General features: G+C 37.8%; 1 protein-coding gene across 7 annotated transcripts in view; it reads right to left on the bottom strand.

Moving 5' to 3' along the window:
- COPG2 (COPI coat complex subunit gamma 2) overlaps positions 1-27,565 on the bottom strand; it is a 161,657-nt gene that overhangs the window by 42,592 nt on the left and 91,500 nt on the right. For 4 of the 7 annotated variants that reach the window (XR_013415556.1, XM_015134921.3, XM_077997344.1 and 1 more), the window contains 8 exons: positions 16,554-16,687; positions 15,502-15,569; positions 13,293-13,481; positions 5,529-5,624; positions 4,973-5,216; positions 2,857-2,932; positions 1,749-1,852; positions 1,060-1,185 (listed from right to left, as the gene is read on the bottom strand). Coding sequence is in view for 5 of the 7 variants with exons in the window: in XM_015134921.3 (XP_014990407.1) it covers positions 1,060-1,185; positions 1,749-1,852; positions 2,857-2,932; positions 4,973-5,216; positions 5,529-5,624; positions 13,293-13,481; positions 15,502-15,569; positions 16,554-16,687 (1,037 nt within the window). In the remaining 2 variants the exon portion in view is untranslated. Of the gene's footprint in view, positions 1-1,059; positions 1,186-1,748; positions 1,853-2,856; positions 2,933-4,972; positions 5,217-5,528; positions 5,625-13,292; positions 13,482-15,501; positions 15,570-16,553; positions 16,688-19,682; positions 19,716-27,565 lie in introns of all 7 variants that reach the window. The other 3 variants (XR_013415555.1, XM_015134920.3, XM_077997343.1) reach the window with 1 other exon arrangement.

Consider the following 27,565-nt stretch of genomic DNA (forward strand, 5'->3'; position numbering starts at 1 on the left):
CATTTCTAGCAGATATATAATGAGCTATTACTAAATCATACTTACAGGTTATCTGTCACTTCTGATGGGGGGACACTCAAATTAAAATGTATGTAGTGAACATATGTTGTGGAATCATAAAGTAAGCCCTAAAAATATAGAATTTGCTTTAAATGGACTGGGATGTACAAAAATTACTCAGAAAAGGAAAAACAATTTATTTTAAAAATCTTCTCATGATCAAAATAGGAAAAATTACTTATATCAACAGAAAAACTGAAAATGTTGAAAATAAGCATAAAATTGTTTCTTCCCAGTTTTGTGTTCTAACCACTAAACATTTATGTCTTCTGTTTTTGTTTTAAGTTTTAAAGTTAGATATTCTTTGGGAATATTTTTTATGATTGTGTCCCATAAATTCTTTTAAGATGAACCTCCAATAACAAAATCAATTAACTTAGAGATTATCAACTTCGGAAAATAAAAATAGGAGGCAACAGCACTATTAACTGCTCTGAGTGAGATGCACAGTGGCAACTGACTTCAGATACTGTAAGACTTTGCATTAAAAAAAAAACCTTTATCTTGGAGCGTATTTCATATTACTGCTTTTATGTAAAAACCAGGAGTTTTTTAAAACTCTAATAAAAATAGGTCTTAAATCTAAAAGATTTAGAAGGGGTGACAATCGGCCGAGCACAGTGGCTCCCCGCCTGTAATCCAAGCACTGTGGGAGGCTGAGGCGGGTGGATCACCTGAGGTCAGGAGTACAAGACCAGCCTAGCCAACATGGTGAAATCCAGTCTCTACTAAAACTAGAAAAATTAGCCAGGCGTAGTAGGGCATGCCTGTAATCCTAGCTACTCGGAAGACTGAGGAAGGAGAATCGCTTGAACCCGGGAGGTGGAGGTTGCAGTGAGCCAAGATCGTGTCACTGCACACCAGCCCGTGTGACGGGAGCGAGACTCCATCTCCAAAAAAAAAAAAAAGAGTGACAATTAAATGCGTATTAGAGAAAGTAAGATAGTATTTTTTGGTTTTGCAAAACTACTTATACACAGAAAAACGAATAGAGTTAACCTGCTTTCTGTTCGAAGACAGGAGCCATAGCAAGAGGAATTGATTTCATGTCAAACGGTTTTTCTGAAGGCTCCAACGTGTACTGGTGTAAGGCTTTTTCCATCCCTGGTACGGAGACCGTCAAACCTGTGAAACACAGAGAAATCTCAGCATTATAACCTCTTGCCAATCCCCAAATCCAAATAGGCCCAGGTTTGTAATATTTATCAAAGCTTTCTGAAGGAAGAGAAAAATATAACCAAAAGCTTTATAACCTAAATATAAAAATAAAGGATATTCCTGAAATTACCTTATAAACTTATAAACTGACTTATTTCATTCAAGGAAACATGGGAGCATAGCATACACATTTTCAACAAAATGTATGTACCTCCCGGAAAAGAAAGCAACTTAGCTATATGGGAACAACAATAGCAACAAGAAGGAGTTCAAGGAGAACCAGGAATAAGTGAGCAACGTTCTTAAAAAATGTAAGGGCCCAATCTATATTCTTATAGATTGTTGCACAGGAATTACCATTACCAAATTAGAAACTGTCCTATAGACACAGGTTTCTCTAGAAACGGAAATGCATTCAAAGACAAAAACCAAGCATCTGCCTAGTGAAGTTAGTTCATATGCAAATCATGAAATATGCTTTCTAGACACCATTCAAGGAACAAAAGTGGACATCCTTGGCTTTCACTGACCATTAAAGATATATGTGGCATTTAGTGCCACCTGCCTCTGCTGCAGCACATTCAGATAGAAGGTAGCTCTGTCTCGTACCTCATCATCAGTATCCATCATGCACCTGTCCAGGAGAAACAGAATAGTCATGTCACAGTACCCCAAAGACTTCCAATAGCTCTACTACCAAATCTAAAGGACACAGCTCAGGTCGTCATCTGATACTATCTTTAAAAAAGTGCTCAACAATAGCCAACAGTAGCTCCTAAAGTCTCCACAAATCTTGGGTACTGTTCTGAATTACTAAAGAAATACTGTTATTGTGAATCACAAGCACTACAGAAGTAGGCATTAAAATAACGAGGAGCACAAGAACATGAAATAGCAGTCTGGAGTCTTTTCTTCCATCTGTAACCACATGACCCTGTTGAAGACTTAGACTTTTTTGTAGTTAGGAAATGGGAGTATTATACTTTCCAAGGATACTAAAAAGATAAATTCAAAATCCAGCCATTGTTATTGCTCAAATGACAATTTATGTAAACTAGCTAACCTTTGGCTTGTAATTTATCTGCTTCAATTATAAGATGCAATCACAGTATGCTAAAGCAAGTCTTTTCCTCATCAAACAGAGAGTCATGAAGACAATGAAAAACTATTATTTTCAACTCTGCATAGTGAATTACCTAATAGCTTTTTTAAGTAAGCCTGTTGTACAAATTGAGGCATATGTATTTAAGTCACTTTCTCAAAATCAAGTGAGAGAAAGCCAAAGTCTAACGTGACACGTACCTAGCACATAAAACCCTATGGAGAACTAATGTTTTAGGGAATGGGGCTGGGAAGAGAAGCTCTATAAATACGAGTGAGGAGTGATGGAAACATGTAGGCTATTGCGTAAACCAAGGCTAGAGGCTTTGATGAAGTGATCAGTCAATAGCACATCAAATTGATTGAGAGGTATACACAATTACTAAAAAGAGAAAGGAACTGCCATTTGCCCCTGACTTGCTCCAATAGCTCTACTCTTAGGCCTTAGAGTACATCTGCTCTATGGTACAATGAGGATTTCACTATTTAACCATACAGAATTCTTATTTTTTTAAAAAGAGACATTATTTAACTTACCTCTGTAAGAGTACAAGGATGCTTGGGAGAAGACTCTCATTCTGAGCCCCAAATTTAGCCAAAGCACTCACAGCAGCTATAATGAAGCATACAATTATGCTACATAAATATTGGTTTCTCAGAGTTAACCAATAACCATTTGAAAAAAAATTAGAAAAGTGTTCCCATGTTTAGTGGAGATAAACCCTCTTGTTTTATTGTTTCTTGATCTTATTTCTTTGATACTGTTAAGCAGAAATAGAATTCTGCAAGCCCAAGAGAGCTCTGAATAGGAAAATCTTCCAAGAATTGAGGAAAAAGATTCATATAGATTTTCTGTAGGAGCTATATCTCCACCCCACCACAACCCCTTATATATCACACTGATGTGATTAAGCTTTAATCTCAAACAACCAGCCCCAAGCACAAAAAGAAGTTCTATTATTAAAATTCCTCTCATTCAACAAAGATTCATTGTTCACCAAACTTTTGTCAGGAATTGTGCTAGGTACTGGGGCAGATAAAAGACATGTCCCTGATCTCAAGGAGCTATACTCTAGTGGGAAAGATAGGTATGTAGAGAGAGAATTATGGCACATCATAGTAAGTCCATGGAAGAAATATATCCAGGATGCTATGTGAATACACAGAAAGGAACTAAATCAGAATTGGTGGTGGAAAACTAAGACAAGGAGCTAACACATATTACTTGAGCTAAAATCTGAAGAACAAGTACTGTTAGCCAGAGGAAAAAGGCAGGATAAGAGTAGGATTAGAGGCAGAGGAAAATAACAAGTTCAAATGGCCACTGCCCAGAGAAGAAAGTGTGGTATATTACTGGACAGGTGGGGAAGGCTGAGCATAGGACCCATGTTGGAGAGCAAGAAGAGACAAGGGAGAGACTGGAAATAAAACAAAATTAGGGTATGGTTTAATCTCATTATTAAAGGATATTAAATATGAGATAAATATGTATATTTGAAAGTCCCCCCCTTTTTTTTAGCAGGGTGTAAAGAATAGGCTGGATATATGTGAGTCTAGAAGCAGTCAGATAGTTAGGCATCTGAAATGATGACAGCCTCAATCAGCACCATGAAAATAGAAGAGAGAACGAAGAAATATTAAAGAGACACAATTGAAAGCACTTTGCTACAGAACAGATAGGGGCTGTAAGGCAGCAGAACAAGATTCTATCTTGATAACTGAGTGGATGATGAATGTGAGGTTAGTTTGAATTTCAGGCTGAATTTGAAGTGCTTTAAGTTATTTGGACAAACAAGTTCAGGAAAGAGACATGACTGGAATGTCATAGCCTATCAGTAGAGCTCTGAAAATGATCACCAAGAAGAATGTAGATGTTGAGAAGTCAAAACCCTAGAGAGAACTAATATTTCAAGGAAGGGGGCTGGGAAGAAGAGCTCTATAAATAAGAGTGAGGAGTGATGGAAACATGTAGGCTATTGTGGAAACCAAGGCTACAGGGTTTCACCAAGTGTTCAGTCAATAGCACATCAAGTGGACTGAGTGTAAACAAAGATAAGAACATTAAAGTATCTAACTTGATTTTACAACTAGTTTATAAGTAATTTTCAGTAAAATTACTTCAGAGGTTTTTTAAAGGAGAGCTACATCACACTGAGTTAAAGAGAAAAACGGATAATGAATTCATGCAGGCAGCTAATAATGGCTACTTCCAGTTTATCTACGAGGGGAAGGAAAGTATAGAGTCAGTAGCTAGTGAAAGGCTTATAGAGAGTTTACATCTTTAATGAGAGAGATTTGGATCTATTCATATGCTAAGGAGAAGAAAGATTAGGGAGGAAAAGTCACTTAAAAATATACATATAGAAACACATAAACAAATTCTACAAACATTCATAATTATGACTATAACTGAAAAAAACGGATGAGCCATCACAGTATTCCTATCATACTGAAAGTGAAGGGTTATCTGTCTCTAATCTAAGGCAAAAATGAGGATGGAAATTGAGTACATAGAAAGATATCTGGGCCCTAAGCATGCTCTAAAAATCCCACAATCTAACAGATCCTGCAACTTCATTTTTCAATTTCATTATTACTCTCCTAAGTATTTCAAAAGATCAGCATCATCAATATCAGTGTCCCAATGACTCACCAGCTCTGACAGCCTCATTCTCCAGGACAACCCTATTAAAAATAAAGCGGATATATTTGGAGGGGACAGGCGTTCTAGGGCCCTCTTTGCCCAACAAGTGTAGAATCTTAGTAGCCAGAACAGTGTGTTCACAGTCCTCAATGAATTCACAAAGGTGGGCTAGGCCTGCTTCTTTACTCTCAGGGTTCTCTTCCACAATGCTGATTATGCAGTCCACAATGGCCCGCTTGTACTCAAAGCCTCCCTGGCAAAAAAGAAGATAAAACTGCCATTCATTCTAGGGACACGTTTTGGAGAAATGCTTACACTCCAAGGTTCATGCTTATAAAATTCAGATTTCATTTCCCACCTTTTTGAAACAAAAAAGTGGTTTTTCTCCAAGTGGGGAAAGTAAAGCAATGGCATGTTTATTAATAAGACAGTAACCAGACTTAGTGTACTACTTGAGAGGCATACTGAGATGATAAAGAAATCTCCTTAAAACACTACGGTATTTCATGGCAATCCTAAGAATTTAAGAGAGCAACTTCCTACGATTAAAAAGTAGTCTACCTACATCATCTCGGAGCATGTTGGAGAGGAAAGTCATCATGACACTGTGCTTTCGAGGGTATTTCTGACAGAGAGCACTAATTGCCTGTACAACCACCACCTGTAGAAAAACAAAAAGAATATTCACTTTTATGACTGTACAACCACCACCTATCAAAAGCAAGCACAGAAAAGACATTCATCTTTATAACTTTGGCTACTAAACACACTTTCCTACTTACTTACTGCAAGCTAAGAAGACACTGTAGTTGCCTAAAATGACAATACTTGTTCTTCATGGAAGATAACCAAGGAGACCACAAAGGAAAATAAAAAGCAATGTAAAAATAAAGTTCATTCAAGAGATCCCTTCCCTTTGCCTTAGACAAATAATCACATCAAAGATTTTAAAGTGAACTATAAAGATAAAAAGCTTGAACAGACTGATTTCCATAGAAGAAATAGAGAAAGCTATCAAGGAACTACTTCACAAAATGCTTTCTAGGGGAATTTTACCACAACTTGAAAGACCAGTGTCAGCCAGGCACGGTGGCTCACGCCCTGTAATCCCAGCACTTAGGGAGGCTAAGGTGGGTGGATCACCAAAGGTCAGAAGTTCGAGACCAGCCTGACCAATATGGTGAAATACTGTCTCTACTAAAAAAATACAAATATTAGCCAGGTGTGGTGGCGTGGGCCTGCAAGTCCCAGCTACCTGGGGAGGCTGAGACATAAGAATTGCTCGAACCTGGGAGGCGGAGGTTGCAGTGAGCTGAGATGCACCACTGCACTCCAGCCTGGGTGACACAGAGAGACTCTGTCTCAAAAAATAAATAAAATAAAAATACAGACCTGTGTCAAGATGCATGAAGAATGTGAGATTTTACCCTACTTGTGGCTAACAAGTTAACCTGTCACAATTTCATGGATGCTGGTAGAAAACATGAGACTCCCGGCTCAGCGATGAAAGACAGTTAACTATTCACAGCAGTAGCAGTAGCCAGAGTATGAGCATTTTGGGGTGGGTTTCCTGAGCCCCAAAATTCCCAAAGTGCAATGCAAAGAGCCAGATAATACCTGGTCTTGCAGTAGGCTGCATTACCGGATAAGAACCCTAAAGATGGAATCTGAACATTTACAGTGGGGAGTAAGCATGCCTGTCCTTTTTTCTGAAGAAAAACATTATTATATTGGACCATAAACATGTTTGCTTTTTGCTCCAGAGGGCTTTTTGCTCCAAATACTATTAGTATTTTCTGGGGCTGCAAGGAAATCTTCCCTTTCCTTTAGAGGGAGACACGATCTCTATCTTCTAAGGCTGGAAGATGTCTTATATTATGGGAAGGGAACACAGCTGTGATAGCAGGAAACAGACGGCAGTTAGTGCCTAACTTGCAAGATGTGCAGAAAAGAGACGCATGAATAATTCAGAATTGTCTACCAATAATTGGATAACCCCAAATCCATATATACAGTTTCAGAGCAAAGAAAATCTCCATAATGTTTGTATGAAGCAATGATACTTAAGCCTAATAAAGATGGCATATATGTACAGAAAGAAAAATTACAGACTAAAATCATTTATAAATATTGATGTAAAAATTCTAAAAGTAATATATTAGTTAACAGATTCTAACACTACATTAAAGAAATAATGCACTGTGATGAAATGGGGTTTATCAAGAATGTAAAGATGGTTCTGCATTAGAACATTGATAAAATAACATCACATTCATGAGTCAGAGGATAATATCCAAAATGCTGAAAAGTCTTTGATAAAATCCAACATCTATTCCTAATAAATATTCTTGAAAAAAAAAAGGAATAGATATGTCCATAAGGTAAACATATATACTTCAATCTTAATGCCAGCATATTACTTAATACGGAACCCTGAGAGGCATTCCCATTGAGGTCAGAAGTGATGCAAGGATGCCACTATCTCCATAATTATTTAGCATTATTCTGGAGATATTAGCCAATGCAATTAGATAAGGGAAAACAAAGAAACAAGAATTGCAGAAGACAAAACAAACAAAAATATGTTTGTTTTTAGATGACATGATGGTATATATGAAAACCCTAGAGAATGAATAATAAAACTAACTCAATAATTCACCAAGGTAGCAGGATATAAAATTAACATGCAAAACCAGTAATATTTATATACATAAATGATAGCCAGGTAGAAGATAAAATGGAATAAAAAACATTTATAATAGCAATGAAAAAGGTAAGTTATTTAGAAATAAGCATTTTAAAACCATTCAAAACTAATATAAAAATATTTTTTAAATAACATTTTTGAAAGGCATAAAAGCAGATTTGAACAAATTAAAAGACATCCTTGTTCTTAGGATGTTCAAAAATCATCAGGATATGTGTTCTCCCCTAACTTATGAATTTAATGTGATCCCAACAGAAAATGTCAACAAGGTTTTTTATGAAGCTAGACAGCTTGATACTAAAGTTCATTAGAAAAATAAACATGTGGCTAGGCACAGTGGCTCACGCCTGTAATCCCAGCACTTTGGGAGGCCAAGGCGGGTGGATCACCTGAGGTCAGGAGCTCGAGACCAGCCTGGACAACATGGTGAAACCCTGTCTTCACTAAAAATACAAAAAATTAGCTGGGCGTGGTGGTGGGTGCCTGTAATCCCAGCTACGTGGGAGGCTGAGGCAGGAGAATCGCTTAAACCTGGGAGGGGGAGGTTGCAGTTAGCCAAGATCAAGCCATTGCACTCTAGCCTGGGCAACGAGAATGAAACTCCATCTCAAAAAAAAAAAAAAAAGAAAAGAAAAAAAGAAAAAGAAACATGCAAGAATAGCCAGGAAAACAATGAAAATAAAGAACTATGACGGAGAGCTAAGCGTCCTACGAAGCTTCTATATTTAGAACAGAGTGTAGCAGTGGTATATGAATAAACAGACCAATATATACGTAGAATAGACACTCCAGAAACAGACTCAAGTACGTATGCAACTTTTTTGAGTTTGTATAAACATACAAACTCAGGTACATATGATAAAGATGATGTCTCAAATTATTGGGGCAAAGATGGTCTTAAAAATTTTCTTTCAGCTTTCCCCTAATTGTCTATAGAAAAAATGAAAATAACTTTTTTTGAGTTAAGGTAATATGGTTTGGATCTGTGTCCCCACCCAAATCTCATGTTGAATTGTAATTGCCAATGTTGGAGGTGGGGCCTGGTGGGAGATGACTGGATCATGGGGGCAGATTTCCCTGCTTGTGCTGTTCTCGTGATAGTAAGTTCTTGTAAGATCTGGTCATTTAAAAGTGTGTGACACCCCTCCACACCCCCTTGGTCATGCTTCTGCCTTGTAAGACATCTGCTCCTGTTTTGCCTTCCACCATGAGTAAAAACTCCCTGAGGCTGCCCCAGAAGCAGATGCTGCCATGCTTCCTGTTCAGCCTGCAGAACTGTGAGCCAATTAAACCTCTTTTCTTTATAAATTACCCAGTCTCAGGTGTTTCTTTATAGTAGTGTGACAACAGACTAATACACAAGATCTTGCTCTGTTGCCCAGGACAGAGTGCGGTGGCATCATCACAGCTCACTGCAGCCCCAACCTCCCAGGCTCAAGCCATCCTCCCACCTCAGCCTCCCAAGTAACTGGGATTATAGGTGTACACCACCATGTCTGACTAATTTTTGTATTTTTTTTGTAGCGACAGGGTCTCACTATGTTGCCCAGGCTGGTTTTGAACTCCTGGACTCAAGCATGCCCCTGCCTCGGCCTCCCAAAGTCCTGGGATTCAAGGTGTGAGCCACCACACCTGGCCTTAAATAAAATTTTGGGGGGCAACTAACTGGGTAGTCAATGGAAAAGGATAAGATTGAATCTGTTCATAGCATATATAATAAAAAAATTCAACGGACCAGAGATCTAAATGTAAAATACGAAACTATAAATGTGTTAGAAGAGAACATGAGTGAATTACTCTATACTTTGAAGGGAATAAATTTTTAATTATGACTCAAAGTCAAACAAAATAAAAGGCTGGCAAATATGACTACCTAAAAAAAATAACACTTTTGCATGACAAAAGACATCATAAGAAAAGTTAAATGACAAACCAGTAGAAAATACTCGTAACATCTTTCACAGGTAAAGAGCTAATATCCTGAATATACAAAAAAATTAAGGAAACAAAAGACTAAAAATCCTATAGAAAATAGGGAAAATGCAGCTGGGCATGGTGGCTTATGCCTATAATCCCAGCACTTTAGGAGGCTGAGGCAGGTGAACAGCTTGAGCTCAGGAGCTCAAGACCAGCCTGGACAATCAATCCTTTTACCTTTCTCCCAATGGTGAAACCCTGTCTCTACAAAAAATGCAAAATTAGTCAGGCATGGTGGCTTGTGCCTGTAGTCTCAGCTACTTGGGAGGCTAAGGCAGGAGGACCACCTGAGCCCAGGGAGGTTGAGGCCGCAATGAGCTATGATAATGCAACTGTACTCCAGCCTGGGTGACACAGTGAGATCCTGTCTCAAAAAAAAAAAAAAAAAAGAAAAAAGATGGGAAGGGGAAAAATATAAAACCGAAAGCAAACTGAAACAAATCTATCTGTATTTCAAGAGATTTATATAACTGCACTGAAAACAAGGAAGAAATAACCCACTTAGTCAATATTCAACTATTCTGTGTGCAGACGTTAAAAGATCAATTATGAATTAGCAGTTCTTTCCATACTACACATACATAAAATAATAATAATGACACATATATTATTCTTAATTCTTTATTATTTCATTTATACTTCACAATAACTCTATGAGGTAAGTACTATTATTATCTCCATTGTACAGCTAAGGAAGCTGAGGCAGTAAGAATTTATGTGACTCACCTGAGGTCACATATCTCATAAGTGGTAGAATCAGGATTTAAACCTAGGGATTTTGATTCTAAAGGTCATTCTCTTCACCACCACAAAGACTGCCTCCAAAACTTGTAACTCCTTTGCCTGACATTTTAAATTAGTCTTGTGCATAGCTGCAGCCACTGCCTGGCCAAGGAGGGACAGGGAGATCTCAGTCTCACAGCCTTCTGCTGCAGGGCAGTAGGTATTATCCTAAAAATGCTATCCTATGCATCATTAGGATACACATAGGATAAATTAGGATATGCATTAGGATAAATCTGCTATCCTATGCATCATTACGACAATATCTACTGCCCTGCAGCAGGATGCCGTGAGACTGAGATGTGAGCAGACTGCTCTCCTCACCGCTTCTTGCCCACACTGGTTGCCTGGGAGGTGCCACACCCTCTCTGGTCCCGGCCCCAAGGTGCCATTTTGAGAGTTTAACACTGGGCTGCACCCTGCCCTCGACCTGAGTTAGGGCTGATGCAGTTGTAGCTGCTACTTGGCCAAGGAGGGCAGGGAAACCAGGCTATCCTATACATATCTAGGATCATACTCACTGCTCTGTAGCAGGGAGCTGTCAGACTGACGTGTGACCAGACCACACTTCTCACAGCTTCTTGCCCACACTGCATACCTGGGAGGGACCCCACCCTCTCTGCTCCCTGGTCCATGGCACGATTTTGAGAGTTTAATGCTGGCTGTGCCCCACCTTGGGTTGAGTTCAAGTTGATGTGGCTGCAGCCACCACTTGGTCAAAGGAGGGACTAGGAAAGCCAGGTTCCCCCATGCATAGTTATGACAATATCCAATGTTCTTCAATGGGCTGCTGTGAGACCAAGCCCCAAGCAGACCACACTCCCCACAGCTTCTTGCCCATGCTGCTCACCTGAAGGGTCCCCACCCTTTCTAGTCACAAGCCCACAGCTGGCATCATTTTGAGAGTTTAAAGCTGGGCTATGCCCCACCCTCAGGCTGAGTTTGAGATGATGATGATGTGGCTGCAGCTGTCACCCAACTGGGGGAGGGACAGGGGATAACAAGCTCTCCTAAACACACTTAGCATAATACTCACCACCCTGCTACAGGCAGTTGTGGGACTGGGACCTAGCCTATCCAACCCATTGCAGCTTCTACCAATACCAACACAGACTGCTTGTGACCCTGTGGGTTGCTCCAACACCACTAGTGCCCATCACCCACACCACACCAGCTGCCAAGGGCCGAAGAACCCACTCACACACTGGGCTCATTGCTCTCAATATTTGTTTCTAGCAAGCCACGTGGAGGCCCAAGGATAGCCCTCTTGTACCCACCAACACTGGAGCCAATGTAAGCTGGGCCTAAAAATAGGCACACGTGGTGCACTGCTGGCACTACTGGAGCCCAAAGACTATGTTTCTAGGTCCCCAGCTAAACTTCACCACGACCTCAACTAATGCCTGTACCCTAAGTCACTGAGGAATCAGATACCACTGACCCTGTGTACTGCTCAAGAGGTCACACAAAGATCCCACTACCACAGGCAGTCAAAATCAAAGTCAAGGTATCTCAATAACAAAATATATGTCTTTAGGAAAAAACTCACTCCTACAAAAGCAATTTGAAAAAACTGGAACAAGCAACTGCTACACCAGATGCACAAAACTGTCTGCTTGAATATACAGGTAAAGTTTGTTTTCTGAAAGTCTGGATGCATACTAAGTAGAGAGTAAATAGGGTTAGTTATACTACTTGACTGAGTATAAAGAAAGAATGAAGCAATACAATGTTTCTACTTTTATTCTTTTAACTGAAATTTATTTTTTTTTTAATCATCTCTGACATACTCTCACCAGTTCTATACAACCCTATTCTGGAAGTACTTTTTTAATTAGCCAAGAAAAATAAAGGAAAGGCATTTGGATTGGATATAAAGAAGTAAAACTGTTTCTATTCACAAATGGCATAATTATTTATATAGATTATATAGATAATCTCAAGGAATGTGTATAATGATGACTAGAACCAGTAAAGGTCCTCAGCAAGGTTACAGGATACCAAGTTAATATGGAAAAGTATTTTTTAAAAGTTTTTCATTAGTAGTAAACAATAAAAATTTTTAATAACATATCAAAAGCATAAATATTTAGATATAAATTTAACAAGAGACTTGCAAGACCTCTAGAGTAAACACTACAAAACACTGCTCAGAGAAATTAAAGGTCTAAAGGGAGAGATATACCATATTCATGTAATAGAAAAATAATAAATTAAGATGTCAGTTCTCCCCAGATTGATTTAGAGATTCAACACAATCCTAGTCATAATCCTAGTAGGCTTTGTTTAGTAGAGATTGATAAACTAGTCCTAAATTTCATAGGAAATGCAAAGGAACCAGAATATTAAAAAAGAAAAAGTTGGAAGACCACACTACTTGACATTTAAGAGGTACCATAATGCTACATTAATCAATATTAGTGTGGTAATGGTACTGGATTGACAAACGGTTCAGTAACATGATAAGAAGCCCAAAAATATACCTAAAATTATATGGGTATTTGCTTTGTAGACAAAGGTGCCAAAGCACTCCAATAGAAAAAAGGAAGTCTTTCCAACAAATTATGGTGGAATACAGTAGATAGCGGTATGGAAAAAATACTGAACTTACCAAACAAACAGTAATTCAACTTGGATCACCGCCTAAAATGTAAAATCTAAAACCATAAAGCATTTAGCCTAAAGCATGAGAAAATAAGTAGATAAAGGTTTCTTAGGGAACAGTAATAACTATGAAAGAAAAAAATTGATAAATTAGACTTCATAAAAATTTAAAACTTCTGCTTCTCAAATGACACTGTTAAGAAAATAAATAGGCAGCCAACAGACTGGGAGAAAACATGATCATGTTTAAACTCTTACCTTGAACTCATCTGAGATTTCAGACACAAAAGAAGATATCTGCTTCATGAGCCTGTCCACACTGCTCTCACTTCCTGTTTTGAGGAGTGTAGTAATGGCTAAGGTAGCAATGCTTCTGTTTGAGTCTGTGATTAAGTTTTCTAAGTCCAGATTGCAGGCAGTAACAGCAGAGGGGTGCTTCATTGCCACCTTGTGGAAGGGCAAGAAAAAAAATTACGCAAATTGCTTTTGATAAAGGCCAGAACTTAAATTTTAATTGAGGTAACTGGCAATCCAAAGAGGACAGGATAAGTTAGAAGTCATTGTTTCAAAAAGAATGGCTCCAGTTAACAAGGTATATCTTTTAATAAATGATCAACAGCCAGAGTATAGCATCGTACTCTCTTTTGTTAGGTTCCTATAACCTTTCTAACATTACCATTTTTAAAAAATTATAATTGGCCTGTATTTCCTTATAGTACACGTGTTCATATATGTCTATTAGATGTTAGGAGCACTGAGAACGGGATCTAGCATAGTAGACAGTGCTCGACAAAGACTGTTAATATCTTAGCACTTAAAAAATACTTCTGCATTTCAACACGCAAACTCCAGCCAAACTGCATTATCTATGGTTACTACATAGTCGGCCATTCTCCTGTGTCCTTGTTTTTGTTGATGTTGTTCCATCTTTTTGTCTATCCCAGTATTGGTATAGAATCCCTTACCCACAATTTGGAAAATCTGAAAAAACTCTGGAAAGCAAAGCATTGGGATGAAAATTTATTTAACAGCAAAACATGACCCAAACTAATGTGAAACTCTTTAATTGTTAATTTGTACCACTTGACAAGAATAGTCATATGTTTTGTGCAAAAATATTAATGTGTTTTAATGGTGGGATGCTGCCCCAGGCCCACTAGGGTTAGTAAATAAGATATAACACCATATAACCTTTCTAAAATTTATCTAAAAGCTAATTCTGGGACACATCTGGCCCCAAGATTAGAGATGAGGGATTGTGGACCTGTATCAACTCTTTAAAAACAATTTAGGCCCTGGTGGCTCACACCTATAATCCCAGCACTCTGGGAGGACGAGGTGGGCAGATGACCTGAGGTCAGGAGTTTGAGACCAGCCTGGCCAACATGGTGAAACCCTGACTCTGCTAAAAATACAAAAATTCGCTGGGCATGGTGGCAGGTACCTGTGTTCCCTGCTACTTGGGAGGCTGGGGCATGAGAATTGCTTGAACCTGGGAGGTGGAGGTTGCAGTGTGCCGAGATCACGCCTCTGCACTCCAGCCTGGGAGACAAAGTGAGACTCTGTCTCCAAAATAAATAAATAAATTTAAAACAATTTAAATTGTTGTTCTATAAAGGTTTATTCCATGGCTGCTCTAAACTTCTCTTTTCTTCAATTGTTTACACAATTAATTTATAATTATGTATTGCCTATGACAAGTCTTCTACTACATTTAACTTTCATTTACATTTTCTATGCTTATTTAATTTATTCTGTGTTTCTGTATTATATCCTCTAAATCTATACAGTCTAATAATGTAGCCGACAGCAACATGTGACTACTAAGCATCTGAAAGGTGGCTAATCCAAACTGAGTATGCTGTAAATGTAAATATACTGGATGTCAAAAACTTGAGATATGTAAAAATATCTATTATATGTTGAGATGACATATGATAAAATATACTATTAAAATTAATTTTACCTTAAAAACTTTAATGTGGTTATTATAAAATTTAAAATTATATATGTGATTCACATTGGGTTTCTACTGGACAGGGCTACTGCCAGCACTGTGCAAAAGCACTTCCTTCAATGACAGAAATGTTCAAGATCTGCACTGTCCAATAGCCACTGACCACATGTGGCTGTGAGTATAAGAAGTGTGACTCATGTGACTGAGGATTGATTTTTTTATTTTATTTTAATTAATTTAAATTGAAATACCACTGATGGCTAATGGCCACCATATTGCACAGTGTGGCTTTTGAATATAAAATGCTTAGAAGTCAGGAATGAGTTATAATCTTCAGCTAAATAATAATAAAAATGGGCATTCCCAAGGCCACAAATGTAAGTGAAGTGTTGTAGAGGTGAAGCCCATGAATCATATATACTAACCTTGGAGAGAAAATCAAATGCTTCACATTTAATGTTTCTCAATTAAATACTGATGTAAGTCAACAGTTAGCAAAGAAACACCTACCTTGTTCAAGGTCCTCACAGCTGCATATCTCAAGGCTGGCTTAGGAGAACTACAGAAAAGCTGAAGAACTAAAAAATAATAATAATATATAATATTACATATACATACTGTGAATACTCCTGGCTTAGGAGAACTACAGAAAAGTTGAAGAACTAAAAAATAATAATAATATATAATATTACATATACATACTGTGAATACTCCTGGCTTAGGAGAACTACAGAAAAGTTGAAGAACTAAAATACAGATATAGATATAGTGAATATTACCTATATATGCTGTGAATATTCATCTCATCATATACCATATAGCTGAAAATATGGTACATAATGAATCACATTCAAAATATGCATAGGTTTTATCACAGCATAAAAAATTTACATGAAAAATATAAATTTATCAAAATAGAAAAAGCACTTTTGGGGTTCCTGTAGTCCCAGCTACTTGGGAGGCTGAGGCAGGAGAATGGAGTGAACCCAGGAGGCGGAGCTTGCAGTGAGCCAAGCTATTGCACCACTGCACTCCAGCCTGGCGACAGAGCGAGACTCCGTCTCAAAAAAAAAAAAAAAAAGAAAAAGCACTTTTAGTCACTTACAAAAACTTTAATAGGAAACAAAGTTTGCTCTTTTTTAAAAAAAATTAGCATACCCATTAATACTTGAACTTAAATGGTAGAAATATTGACAGTTCTGAAAACAAATGGGCTTTTTAAACACCAAGGAAAACTGTAAAATGTTTTCAAAAGTTTCATATGAGGAAATAGAAACTTTAAAAAAAAGCAATAAAGAATTATTATTAATAAACTATGTACATATAAATAAAATTCTTTCAGAAGTTTTATATACATAAATAGAAACATTTAAAAAAGAAGTAGTAAAGTAAGGAACAACTAAAATAAACTATTTACATATAAGCTATCAGAATGCAAAGGCTATATATACACAGAGCTAGCATTCAAAAAACAGTCTTAACACCTATTCTGCAGACCTATGAAACTTAAAGCAAAAACTTAGGAACATAAGCAAAAGCCAGTCATCAAATATAAAACAAACCTGAAACAGCAGGTGCCAACTCTCTTGCAGTGCAGTTGGGAAGATGGATGATAGCTGAAGCAGCTTCATAAATAACCATTTCATGTTTATTTCGCAAGCAACTCTCAATGAAATCAAACAGTGGACTTTCATGGCTGCCAATAAATATTTATAGGCCATTATACAGATATCAAATAGAGAGGCAATATGCATAGGGATTAAAAGCACAGGCAGATTGAGAGGCACTTCTGGAACGGTGGATGAGGGATTTCTAAAAATTCATTTCTCCACAAAGCAATTAGACAACTGGCAAAATTGTCAAAATTAACTTTTTCAGAACTCCAAAATTTAATCAAAGATTTTTGACAATCCTGAACATCTATTTAAGAAAAGTAGCTGAATCTTAGTAAAAATGCTGAGCTTTCTGGTGTTTTAACCTGCCTCATTCTCAATTTCCATGTACCTCTTCCCAGTTCCATAGCAGCTTTGGAAACCAGCAGCCTCAGAACCACAGTAACTGTGAATGCCAGCAGCCTGGCTACAAAAGCAGCTCTCGGCCAAAACCTCATCCCCAGAGAACTGTCACTATGTGACCTGTCTGGTGCCCCGAGAAAAGCCCCATTCACAGGCTAATCTTTATTTCACCTGACTCAAGAGCTCACTCAGTGTGAAAAGCCCTATGCCCAGGGAGTTTGTCCAAAAAAATCAGTAGTATTTGGTTAATCTTGCAGCTGCCAGAAGCAGCAATTTTAGCAGAGGCAAACAAGAGACTGGCCAAAAAACTTAAAAGGAAAATTTGGGAAATGAGATGTCCTTAGAGGGCTTTGAAAATTTCTAAAATATTACTGGGGATATAGAAGGCCATGCGCATGTGGAGGGCTAAGCAAATACCCACTAAAGACCTGACAGAGCTCCACTCTCTAACTTTTCCTTGACTCTGAGACTCTGCACAAAGCAGGAAGTGAAGGCTAAGGCAGAGCTGTGAACTGCTGGGGCATGGAAAGCATGCCCCAACATACACAGCACCCCTTGGAAAATGATGGGAGACATGCTGGTTTAAAGCATTTAAGAAAATCTGTCAAATCACTATTTGTGACTCAGACATTCAAACAAACACTTCAGTGTCTATACAAGATACAGATTAAAGACTACAGAAATAGTCCAAGAAGTTCACAAACAACAACAAAAACAACAAACCCCAGGGATAGGGGAAGGGAAAAGTCTGATTACCAGTGTTGTCACATTATAATATTTAAAATATAATGTTTTTGACAAAATAATTATGAGACACACAAAGAAATAGTTAAGTATGACCCATCTATGTGGAAAAAAAGTAGTCAATAGAATTTATTCCTGAGGAAGCCCAGATGTTGAACTTACTAGGCAACAACTTTAAGTCAGCTAATATAAATATGTTCAAAAAACTAAAGGAAATCATATTTAAATTAAAGGGAAGTATAACAAGGATGTCTTACGAGAGAGACTACCAATAAAGAGACAGAAATGATTTTTTTTTGTTTAAGAAACCAAATAGAGATCCTAGATTTGGAAAGTGCAATGACTGGAATGAGAAATTCGCCAGAAAAGTTCAATAGCAGACTTGTGCAGACAGATGAAAAAATAAGAAAACTTGTAGATCTACTGAGATAAACCAGCTGATGAAAATAAAAAAAGAAGGAAAAAAAATGTACAGTGCTTTGGAGACCTGTGTAACATGATCAAGGGTACCCACATTTGGATGATAGGAGTTTTCATAGGAAACGAGAGACACAAAGGGGAAAACGAACATAAGAAGAAACCATGGCTGAAAACCTCACAAGTTTGATTAAAACAACAACAACAACAACAACAACAAAAACCCATTAATTTATGGACCCAAGAGGCTCAAAAAGTCTCAAGCCAAATAAATACAAAAATATTCACATATACACACACCAGAGTGAAACTGTTGAAAGCATAAAAATAGTCATTCTGACTGGTGTGAAATGGTATCTCATTGTGGTTTTGATTTGCATTTCTCTAATGATTAGTGATGTTGACCATTTTTTAATATGCTTGATACCATCTCGTACCAGTCAGAATAGCCATTATTAAAAAGTCAAAAAATAACAGATGCTGGTGAGGTTGCAGATAAAAGAGAATGCTTATACACTGCTGTTGGGAATGCAAATTAGTTCAGCCACTGTGGAAAGCAGTTTGGAGATTTCTCAAGAACTTAAAACAGAACTACCATTTGATCCAGCAATCCCATTACTAAATACAAACCCAAAGGAATATGAATTGCTTTTGTTAGGTTTTTATGTGAAGGCGAGGGTTAAAGAAAGACTGAGAGAGAGTTGGCAGCTCTACAGCAATGCAGGTTTTATGTGCAGCATAAGATCTGCAGAGGCAGGGCACCAACTTAATGCCAGGGCCCACCTCTCCTTACAGGCTGGGGCAATTTTAGGCCTGGGAGGGAGGGGTCTGAGGGATATGGCTTGCTGCCCGGGAGGATGTTGATAAGATGTTCCCATGATGAGGCGGTTTGGTCCTTGATCTGGCAGGATGAGACAGTGATGTTCCTTGGACTTTTTCCCAGCAGAATGTGATAAGAAAGTCAGGCAGTCGGGCAGGATGTTTCTCACGGCCCAGTCCCCCAAGGAATGTTTCACTTTGATCAAGGTCTGTGAAATGACAGGGGGCTTACAAAATGGTACAGTTTGGACTAACAGTTCTACCATAAAGACACATGCCCTCATATGTTCATTGCACCACTACACACAATAGCAAAGACATGGAATCAACCTAGATACCCATTAACAGTGGACTGGATGAAGAAAATATAGTACATATACACCATGGAATACTATGCAGCCATAAAAAAGAATGAGATTACGTCCATTGCAGCAACATGGATGGAGCTGGAGGCCATTATCCTAAGCAAATTAACATGGGGACAGAAAACCAAATACTGCATGTTTTCACTTATAAGGGGAGCTAAACATTGAGTGCACATGGGCACAAAGAAGGGAACAATAGGCACTGGAGCCCACTTGAGGGTGTAGGGTGGGGAAGGATGAGGATAAAAAACCTACCAACTGGGTGGTACTATGCTCACCACCTCAGTGACAAAATAATCTATACACCAAACCCCCATGACATGCAAATTACCTGTATGACAAACCTGCATGTGCACCCCCGAACCTAAAATAAAAGTTGGAAAGAAAAAATAATAATAAATAAATATATAAACAACAAAGAAAACATAAGATCAAGGTAAAATCTTGACAGCAGCAAGAAAAAAACTACTTATCACACTGTACAGGGAAAAAAATCAGTATGATTAATTGCTGATTTCTCATCTGAAACAATGGAAGACAGAGACAGTAAAATGTCATATTCAAAGTGCTAAAATGAAAAAACAAGAATTCCATAATCCAACAAAACTATCCTCCAAAAATGAAAGCTAAAAATGACATTCCCAGATAAGCAAAGGCTGAGAAAATTCATTGCTAACAGACTTGCTTTGTAAAAATACTAAAAGAAGAACAGACTGAAAGACTGTAGACAGTGACATGAATAATCAGGGAGAAATAAACAGCATCAGAAAGTGTAAATATATTAATTGGTATGAAAGAGTCTACAATTTTTCTCATTTCTTAACTACTTTGAAGAACATAAAATTGTATAAAGCAATAACTATAACACTATATTGTCGAGTTCTTAACATATACACAGATAACACACATGCCAATAACAGCAAATAGGAGGGAAGGAACAGAACTATATTGGAGCAAAGATTTTAAATTTTACTGAAATTAAGTTAGTATTATCTGAAGTAGATTGTGGTAAATTAAAATGCTTACTATCATTCCTAGAAATTATGAAAAAACTTTTTTTAAAAGTTAAATTATTGATGAAGGTATTAAAATGATATACTAAACATTTTTTAACTCAAACGCAATCAAAGAAGAAGAGAGAAACAAAAAAGACAGGAGATTTATACAGAACAAATAGCCAAATGGCAAAGGTAAACCCAACAATAATTATGTTAAATTTGAATGGTCTAAATACTCCAACTAAAAGACAAACTGCTAGACAGGTTTAAAAAGCAAGATCCAACTACATGATGTCTAACAGACACACTTTAGATTCAAAGACACAGATAGGATGAAATTAAAAAGACAGGAAAATGTATGCCATGCAAACAAAACTGTAAGAGATCATGAACACCTATATTAATAGCAGACAAGAGTTTAAGACAAAAATGTTATGCAACAAGGAGAGACATTTCACAATGTTAAAGAGATGAATGCATCAGGAAGATTTAACAATGATAACTCATGCGATAGAACCACAAAATACATAAAGCAAAACTTGACAAAAGGAACGAGAAGTATATAATTTAAAAATAATAGGCCGAGAGCTGTGGCTCACAACTGTAATCCTGGCACTTTGGGAGGCAAGGCAGGCAGATCACCTGAGGTCAGGTGCTCGAGACCAGCCTGGCCAACATGGCGAAACCCTGTCTCTACTAAAAATACAAAAATTAGCCAGGCATGGTGGCATGAGCCTGTAATCCCAGCTACTTGGGAGGCAGAGGCAGGAGAATTGCTTGAACCTGGGAGGTGGAGGTTGCAGTGAGCTGAGATCGCACCACTGCACTCCAGTTTGGGCAACAGAGCGAGACTCTGTCTCAAAATAAATAAATAAAAATAATCGTTGAGGGACAAGATCTCAACTCTGCTCACAGCTGCCTGGATATAAACTCGATGGTATTAGTGGGGCATGGTGGGAAAGAGACTGGCCTTGTTGGCTGTGTGGTAGCTGGGTTAGACCTGTCACTGGCAGCTTTCCCCCACTTTCACGGTAACCTGTATGTTGCAGCAGAAGCACCATAATCCCCCTGGGAACATAACTCCATGGGCCTGAGAACCATACCCCCATCTCCCACACCAGCTGCAGCAAGCCCCACACAAGGACAGTCTGAGCTCAGATATGCCTAACCCTGCCCCCTGCTGATGGTCTTTCCCTACCTGCCCTGGTAGCTGAAGACAAAAAGCATAATCTCTTGGGAGCTCTATGGCCCCAACCATTCCTTGAGAAACCCAAATATGTATCCAAGTGATCTCAGAGCAAGCTTGTATCCCCCCTATACTACTGCAGCTGATGCTCTCTTGAAAGCGCCACCTCCTGGCTGGAGGCCAATCAATTCAAGCCACTGCAGCAACTAATAAAAGAACAACCATGACCCAAGAAAACAGAAAACAGCTAATTCAACCGCCTATAACATCCTGGCTACCCAGAGGTCCAGAGTCAGTACACATGACAACCTTACTGCTAGTACAACCAGCATTCAAGAAAACCAGGACACTAAACAAAACTACAACCAAGGACCCTCACAGAGTCCTCTTCACTCCCTTCACAACTTCTGGAAATGAAAGACACATTTACAGAAATGACAAATACACTGGAAAGTTTCAATAACAGAATCGAACAAGTAGAAGAAAAAAACTTCAGAGCTCAAAGACAAGACTTTCAAATTAACCCAATCCAACAAGGACAAGGAAAAAAGAATTAAAAAAAAAAAAACACACACAACAAAACAAATGCACAAAGCCTCCAAGAAGTTTGGGATTATGCTAAATGACCAAACCTAAGAATAACTGGTGTTCCCAAAGAAGAAGATAAATCTAAAAGTTTGGAAACTTATTTGAAGGAATAATTAATGAAAACTTGCCTGGCCTTGCAAGAGACCTAGACATCCAAACACAAGAAGCTCAAAGAACACCCGGAAAATTCACAAAAAGATAATCACCTAGGCACTTAGTCATCACATTATTTAAAATCAAGATGAAGGAAAGAATCTTAAGAGCTGTGAGGCACAAGCATCAGGTAAGCTATAAAGAAAAACCTACCAGATTAACAGCAGATTTCTCAGCAGAAACCCTACAAACTAGAAGGGACTGGAGTCCTATCGATAACCTCCTTAAACAAAATAATTATCGCGAAGAATTTTGTATCCAGTGAAACTAAGCTTCATAAATGAAGGAAAGATAAAGTTTTTTTCAGACAAACAGATGCTGAGAGAATTCACCATTACCAAGTCAGCACTACAAGAACTGCTAAAAGGAATTCTAAATCTTGAAACAAAACCTTGAAATACACCAAAATAGAACCTCCTTAAAGAAAAAAATCTCACAGGGTCTATAAAACAATAACACAATGAAAAATAAAAAAACAAGGTACAACTAGCATGATGAATAGAATAGTACCTCACTCACATCTCAGTAATAACACTGAATGTAAAAGGGCCGGGTGTAGTGGCTCACGCCTGTAATCCCAGCACTTTGGGAGGCCTAAGTGGGCATATCACGAGGTCAGGAGTTTGAGAACAGCCTGGCCAACATGGTGAAACTTCGTCTATACTAAAAATACAAAAATTAGCTGGGCATGGTGGTGGGCGCCTGTAGTCCCAGCTACTCGGGAGGCTGACACAGGAGAATCACTTGAACCCGGGAGACGGAGGTTGTGGTGAGCTGAGATAGTGCTATTGCACTTCGGCCTGGGCAACAAGAGTGAAACTCTGTCTCAAAAAAAAAAAAAAAAAGAGAATCCACCAACCAAGTCTGCTGTCTTAAAGAGACTCACCTAACACATAAGGACTCACATAAACTTAAGGTAAAGGGGTGGAAAAAGGTATTCCATGCAAATGGACACCAAAAGTGAACAGGAGTAGCTATTATATCAGACAAAACGGACTTTAAAGCAACAACAGTTTAAAAAGCAAAGAGGGACATTATATAATGTTAAAAGCACTAGTCCAACAGGAAAATATCACGATCCTAAATATATATGCACCTAACACTGGAGCTCCCAAATTTATAAAACAATTACTACTAGATCTAAGAAATGAGACAGACGGCAACACAATAATAGTAGGGGACTTCAATATTCCACTGACAGCACTAGACAGGTCATCAAGACAGAAAGTCAACAAAGAAACAATTGACTTAAACTACACCCTAGAACAAATTAACTTAACAGATATTTACAGAACATTCTACCCAACAACTGCAGAATATACATTCTATTCATTAGCACATGGAACATTCTCCAAGATAAACTATATGACAGGCCACAAAACAAGTCTCAATAAATTTAAGAAAGTCAAAATTATACCAAGTACTCTCCCAGACCACAGCCGAATAAAATCGGAAATAAACTCCAAAAGGAACCTTGAAAACCATGCAAATACATGGAAATTAAATAATCGGCTCCTGAATGTTTGTTGGGTCATCAATGAAATCAAGATGGAAATTTAAAAACCCTTTGAACTGAACAATAATAGTGTATACAGACCTCTGAGATACAGCAAAAAAGGTGCAAAGACAAAATTTCATACTACTAAATGCCTACATCAAAAAGTCTGAAAGAGCACAAGTAGATAATCTAAGGTCAAACCTCCAGTAACTAGAGAAACAAGAACAAACCAAACCTAAACTCAGCAAGAGAAAAGAACCAAGATCAGAGCACAATTAAATGAAACTGAAACAATAACAACAACAAAAATACAAAAGAGATATGAAACAAAAAGCTAGTTCTTTGAAGATAAACAAAATTGATAGACCATTAGCAAGATTAACCAAGAAGAGAGAAGATCCAAGTAAGCTCAATTAAAAAGGAGTCGGGGGATACTAAAACCAATACTACAGAAATACAAAAGATCATTCAAGGCTACTATGAACACCTTTATACATACAAACTGGAAAATCTAGAGGTGATGGATAAATTCCTGGAAATATACAAACCCTCCTAGATTAAACCAGGAGGAAATGGAAACTCTGAACAGACCAATAACAAGCAGCGAGATTAAATGGTATAAAAAAGTTGCCAATAAAAAAAAGTCCAGGACCAGATAAACTCACAGCTCAATTATATCAGACATTCAAAGAATAATTGGTACCAATTCTATTGAAACTATTCCAAAAGATAGAGAAAGAGTGAATCATCCCTAAATGATTCTAAGTAGCCAGTATAACCCTAATACCGAAACCAGGAAAGGTCTTAACAAAAACAGAAAACTACAGACCAATATCCCTGATGAACACAGACGCAAAAATCCTCAACAAAAATATAGCTAACCAAATTCAACAGCATATCAAAAAGATAATCCACCATGACCAAGTGGGTTTCATATCAGGGATGCAGGGATGGTTTAACATACACATGTCTATAAATGTGATATACCACATAAACAGAATTAAAAACAAAAATCACATCATCATCTCAATGGTTCCCAAAAAAGCATTCGACAAAATCCAGCATACCTTTATGATTAAAACCCTTAGCAAAATCACCACAGAGGGGATGTACCTTAAAATAATAAAATCCATCTATGACAAACCCATAGTCAGCATTATACTAAATAGGAAAAAGCTGAAAGCATTCCCGAGAACTGGAACAAGACAAGGATGCCCACTTTCATCACTTCTATTCAACAGAGTGCTGGAAGTCCTAGCCAGAGCAATCAGACAAGAGAAAGAAATAAAGGGCATCCAAATTGGTAAAGAGGAGATTAAACTGTTGCTGTTCACTGATGATATGATTGTCTACCTAGAAAACCCTAAAAACTCATCCAGAAAGCTCCTAGATCTGATAAATGAATTCAGTATTTTCAGGTTACAAAATCAATGTACACAAATCAGTAGCACAGCTATACAGCAACAGTGAGCAAGCAGAGAATCATATCAAGAACTCAACCTCTTTTACAGCAGCTGCAATAAAATAAAATACTTAGGAATATACCTAACCAAGGAGGTGAAAGACCTCTACAAAGAAAACTACAAAATACTGCTGAAAGAAATCATACATGACACAAACAAATGAAAACACCTCCGATGCTCATGGATGAGAAGAATATTGTGAAAATGATCACACTGCCAAAAGCAATTCTACAAATTCAATGTAATTTCCATCAAAATACCACCATCATTCTTCACAGAACCACACACAAAAATATCTTAAAATTCATATGGAACCAAAACAGAGCCCACATAGCCAAAGCAAGACTAAGCAAAAAGAACAAATCTGGAGACACCACATTACCTGACTTCAAACTATACTATAAAGCCACAGTCACCACAACAGCATGGCACTGGTACAAAAATAGGCAAACAGACCAATGTAAAAGAATAGAGAACCCAGAAATAAACCCAAATATTTACAGCCAACTGATCTTCGACAAAGAAAACAAAACATAAAGTGTGGAAAGGACACCCTATTCAACAAATGATGCTGGGATAATTGGCTAGCCACACGTAGGAGAATGAAACTGGATCCTCATCTCTCACCTTATATAAAAATCAACTCAAGATGGATCAAAGACTTAAATCTAAGACCTGCAACCATTAAATTTCTAAAAGATAACACTGGAAAAACCCTTCTACACATTTGCTTAGGCAAAGACTTCATGACCAAGAACCCAAAAGCAAATGCAAGAAAAGCAAAGATAAAATAGATGGGATTTAATTAAACTAAAAAGCTTCTGTATAGCAAAAGAAATAATCAGCATAGTAAACAGACAACTCACAGAGTGGGAGAAAAGCTTTGCAAACTATGCATCTGATAAAGGACTGATATCCAGAACCTACAAGGACCTAAAACAAATCAGCAAGAAAAAAACCAAACAATCCCATCAAAAAAATGGGTTAAGGACATGAATAGACAATTCTTAAAAGAAGATATACAAATGGCCAACAAACATATGAAAAAAATGCTCAACATCACTAATGATCAGGGAAATGCAAATTAAAACCACAACGTGATACCACCTTACTCCTGCAAGAATGGCCATAATTTAAAAATAAAAAGATAGATGTTGGCATGGATGCGGTGAAAAGGGAACACTTCTACACTGCTGGTGGGAATGTGAACTAGTACAACCACTATGGAAAACAGTGTGGCGATTACTTAACTAAAAGTAGATTTACCATTTTCCAGCAAACCCACTACTGGGTATCTACCCAGAGGAAAAAAAGTCATTATATGAAAAAGGCACTTGCACACGCATGTTTATAGCAGCACAATTCACAATTGCAAAAATATGGAACCAGCCCAAATGCCCATCAATCAATAGTGAATAAAGAAAATGTGCACTCTCTCTCTCTCCTCAGCCATTAAAAGGAAAGAAATAATGGCATTTGCAGCAACCAGGATGCAGTTGGAGACCATTATTCTTTGTATGTGTGTGTGTTATAAATTTCTTTCTTTTTTTAATTATTATACTTTAAGTTCTAGGGTACATGTGCACAAGGTGCAGGTTTGTTACATATATACATGTGCCATGTTGGTGTGCTGCACCCATTAACTCATCATTTACATTAGATATATTCCTAATGCTATCCCTCCCCCCTCCCCCAACCCCATGTCAGGCCCCAGTGTGTGATGTTCCCCACCCTGTGTCCAAGTGTTCTCATTGTTCAATTCCCAACTATGAGTGAGAACATGCGGTGTTTGGTTTTCTGTCCTTGCAATAGTTTGCTCTGAATGATGGCTTCCAGATTCACTCATGTCCCTACAAAGGACATGAACTCATCCTTTTTTATGGCTGCATAGTATTCCATGGTGTATATGTGCCACATTTTCTTAACCCAGTCTATCAATCACGGACATTTGGGTTGGTTCCAAGTCTTTGCTATTGCAAATAGTGCTGCAATAAACATACATGTGCATGTGTCTTTATCCTTTGGGTATATACCCAGAAATGGGATGGCTGGGTCAAATGGTATTTCTAGTTCTAGATCCTTGAGGAATCACCACACTGACTTCCACAATGGATGAACTAGTTTACAGTCCCATCAACAGTGTAAAAGTGTTCCTATTTCTCTACATCCTCTCCAGCACCTGTTGTTTCCTGACTTTTTAATGATTGCCATTCTAAATGGCGTGAGATGGTATCTCACTGTGGTTTTGATTTGCGTTTCTCTGATGGCCAGTGATGATAAGCATTTTTTCATGTGTCTGTTGGTTGCATAAATGTCTTCTTTTGAGAA

Source organism: Macaca mulatta, chromosome 3 (genome assembly GCF_049350105.2).
Source record: "Macaca mulatta isolate MMU2019108-1 chromosome 3, T2T-MMU8v2.0, whole genome shotgun sequence".
NCBI classification, from domain to species: Eukaryota; Metazoa; Chordata; class Mammalia; order Primates; family Cercopithecidae; genus Macaca; species Macaca mulatta.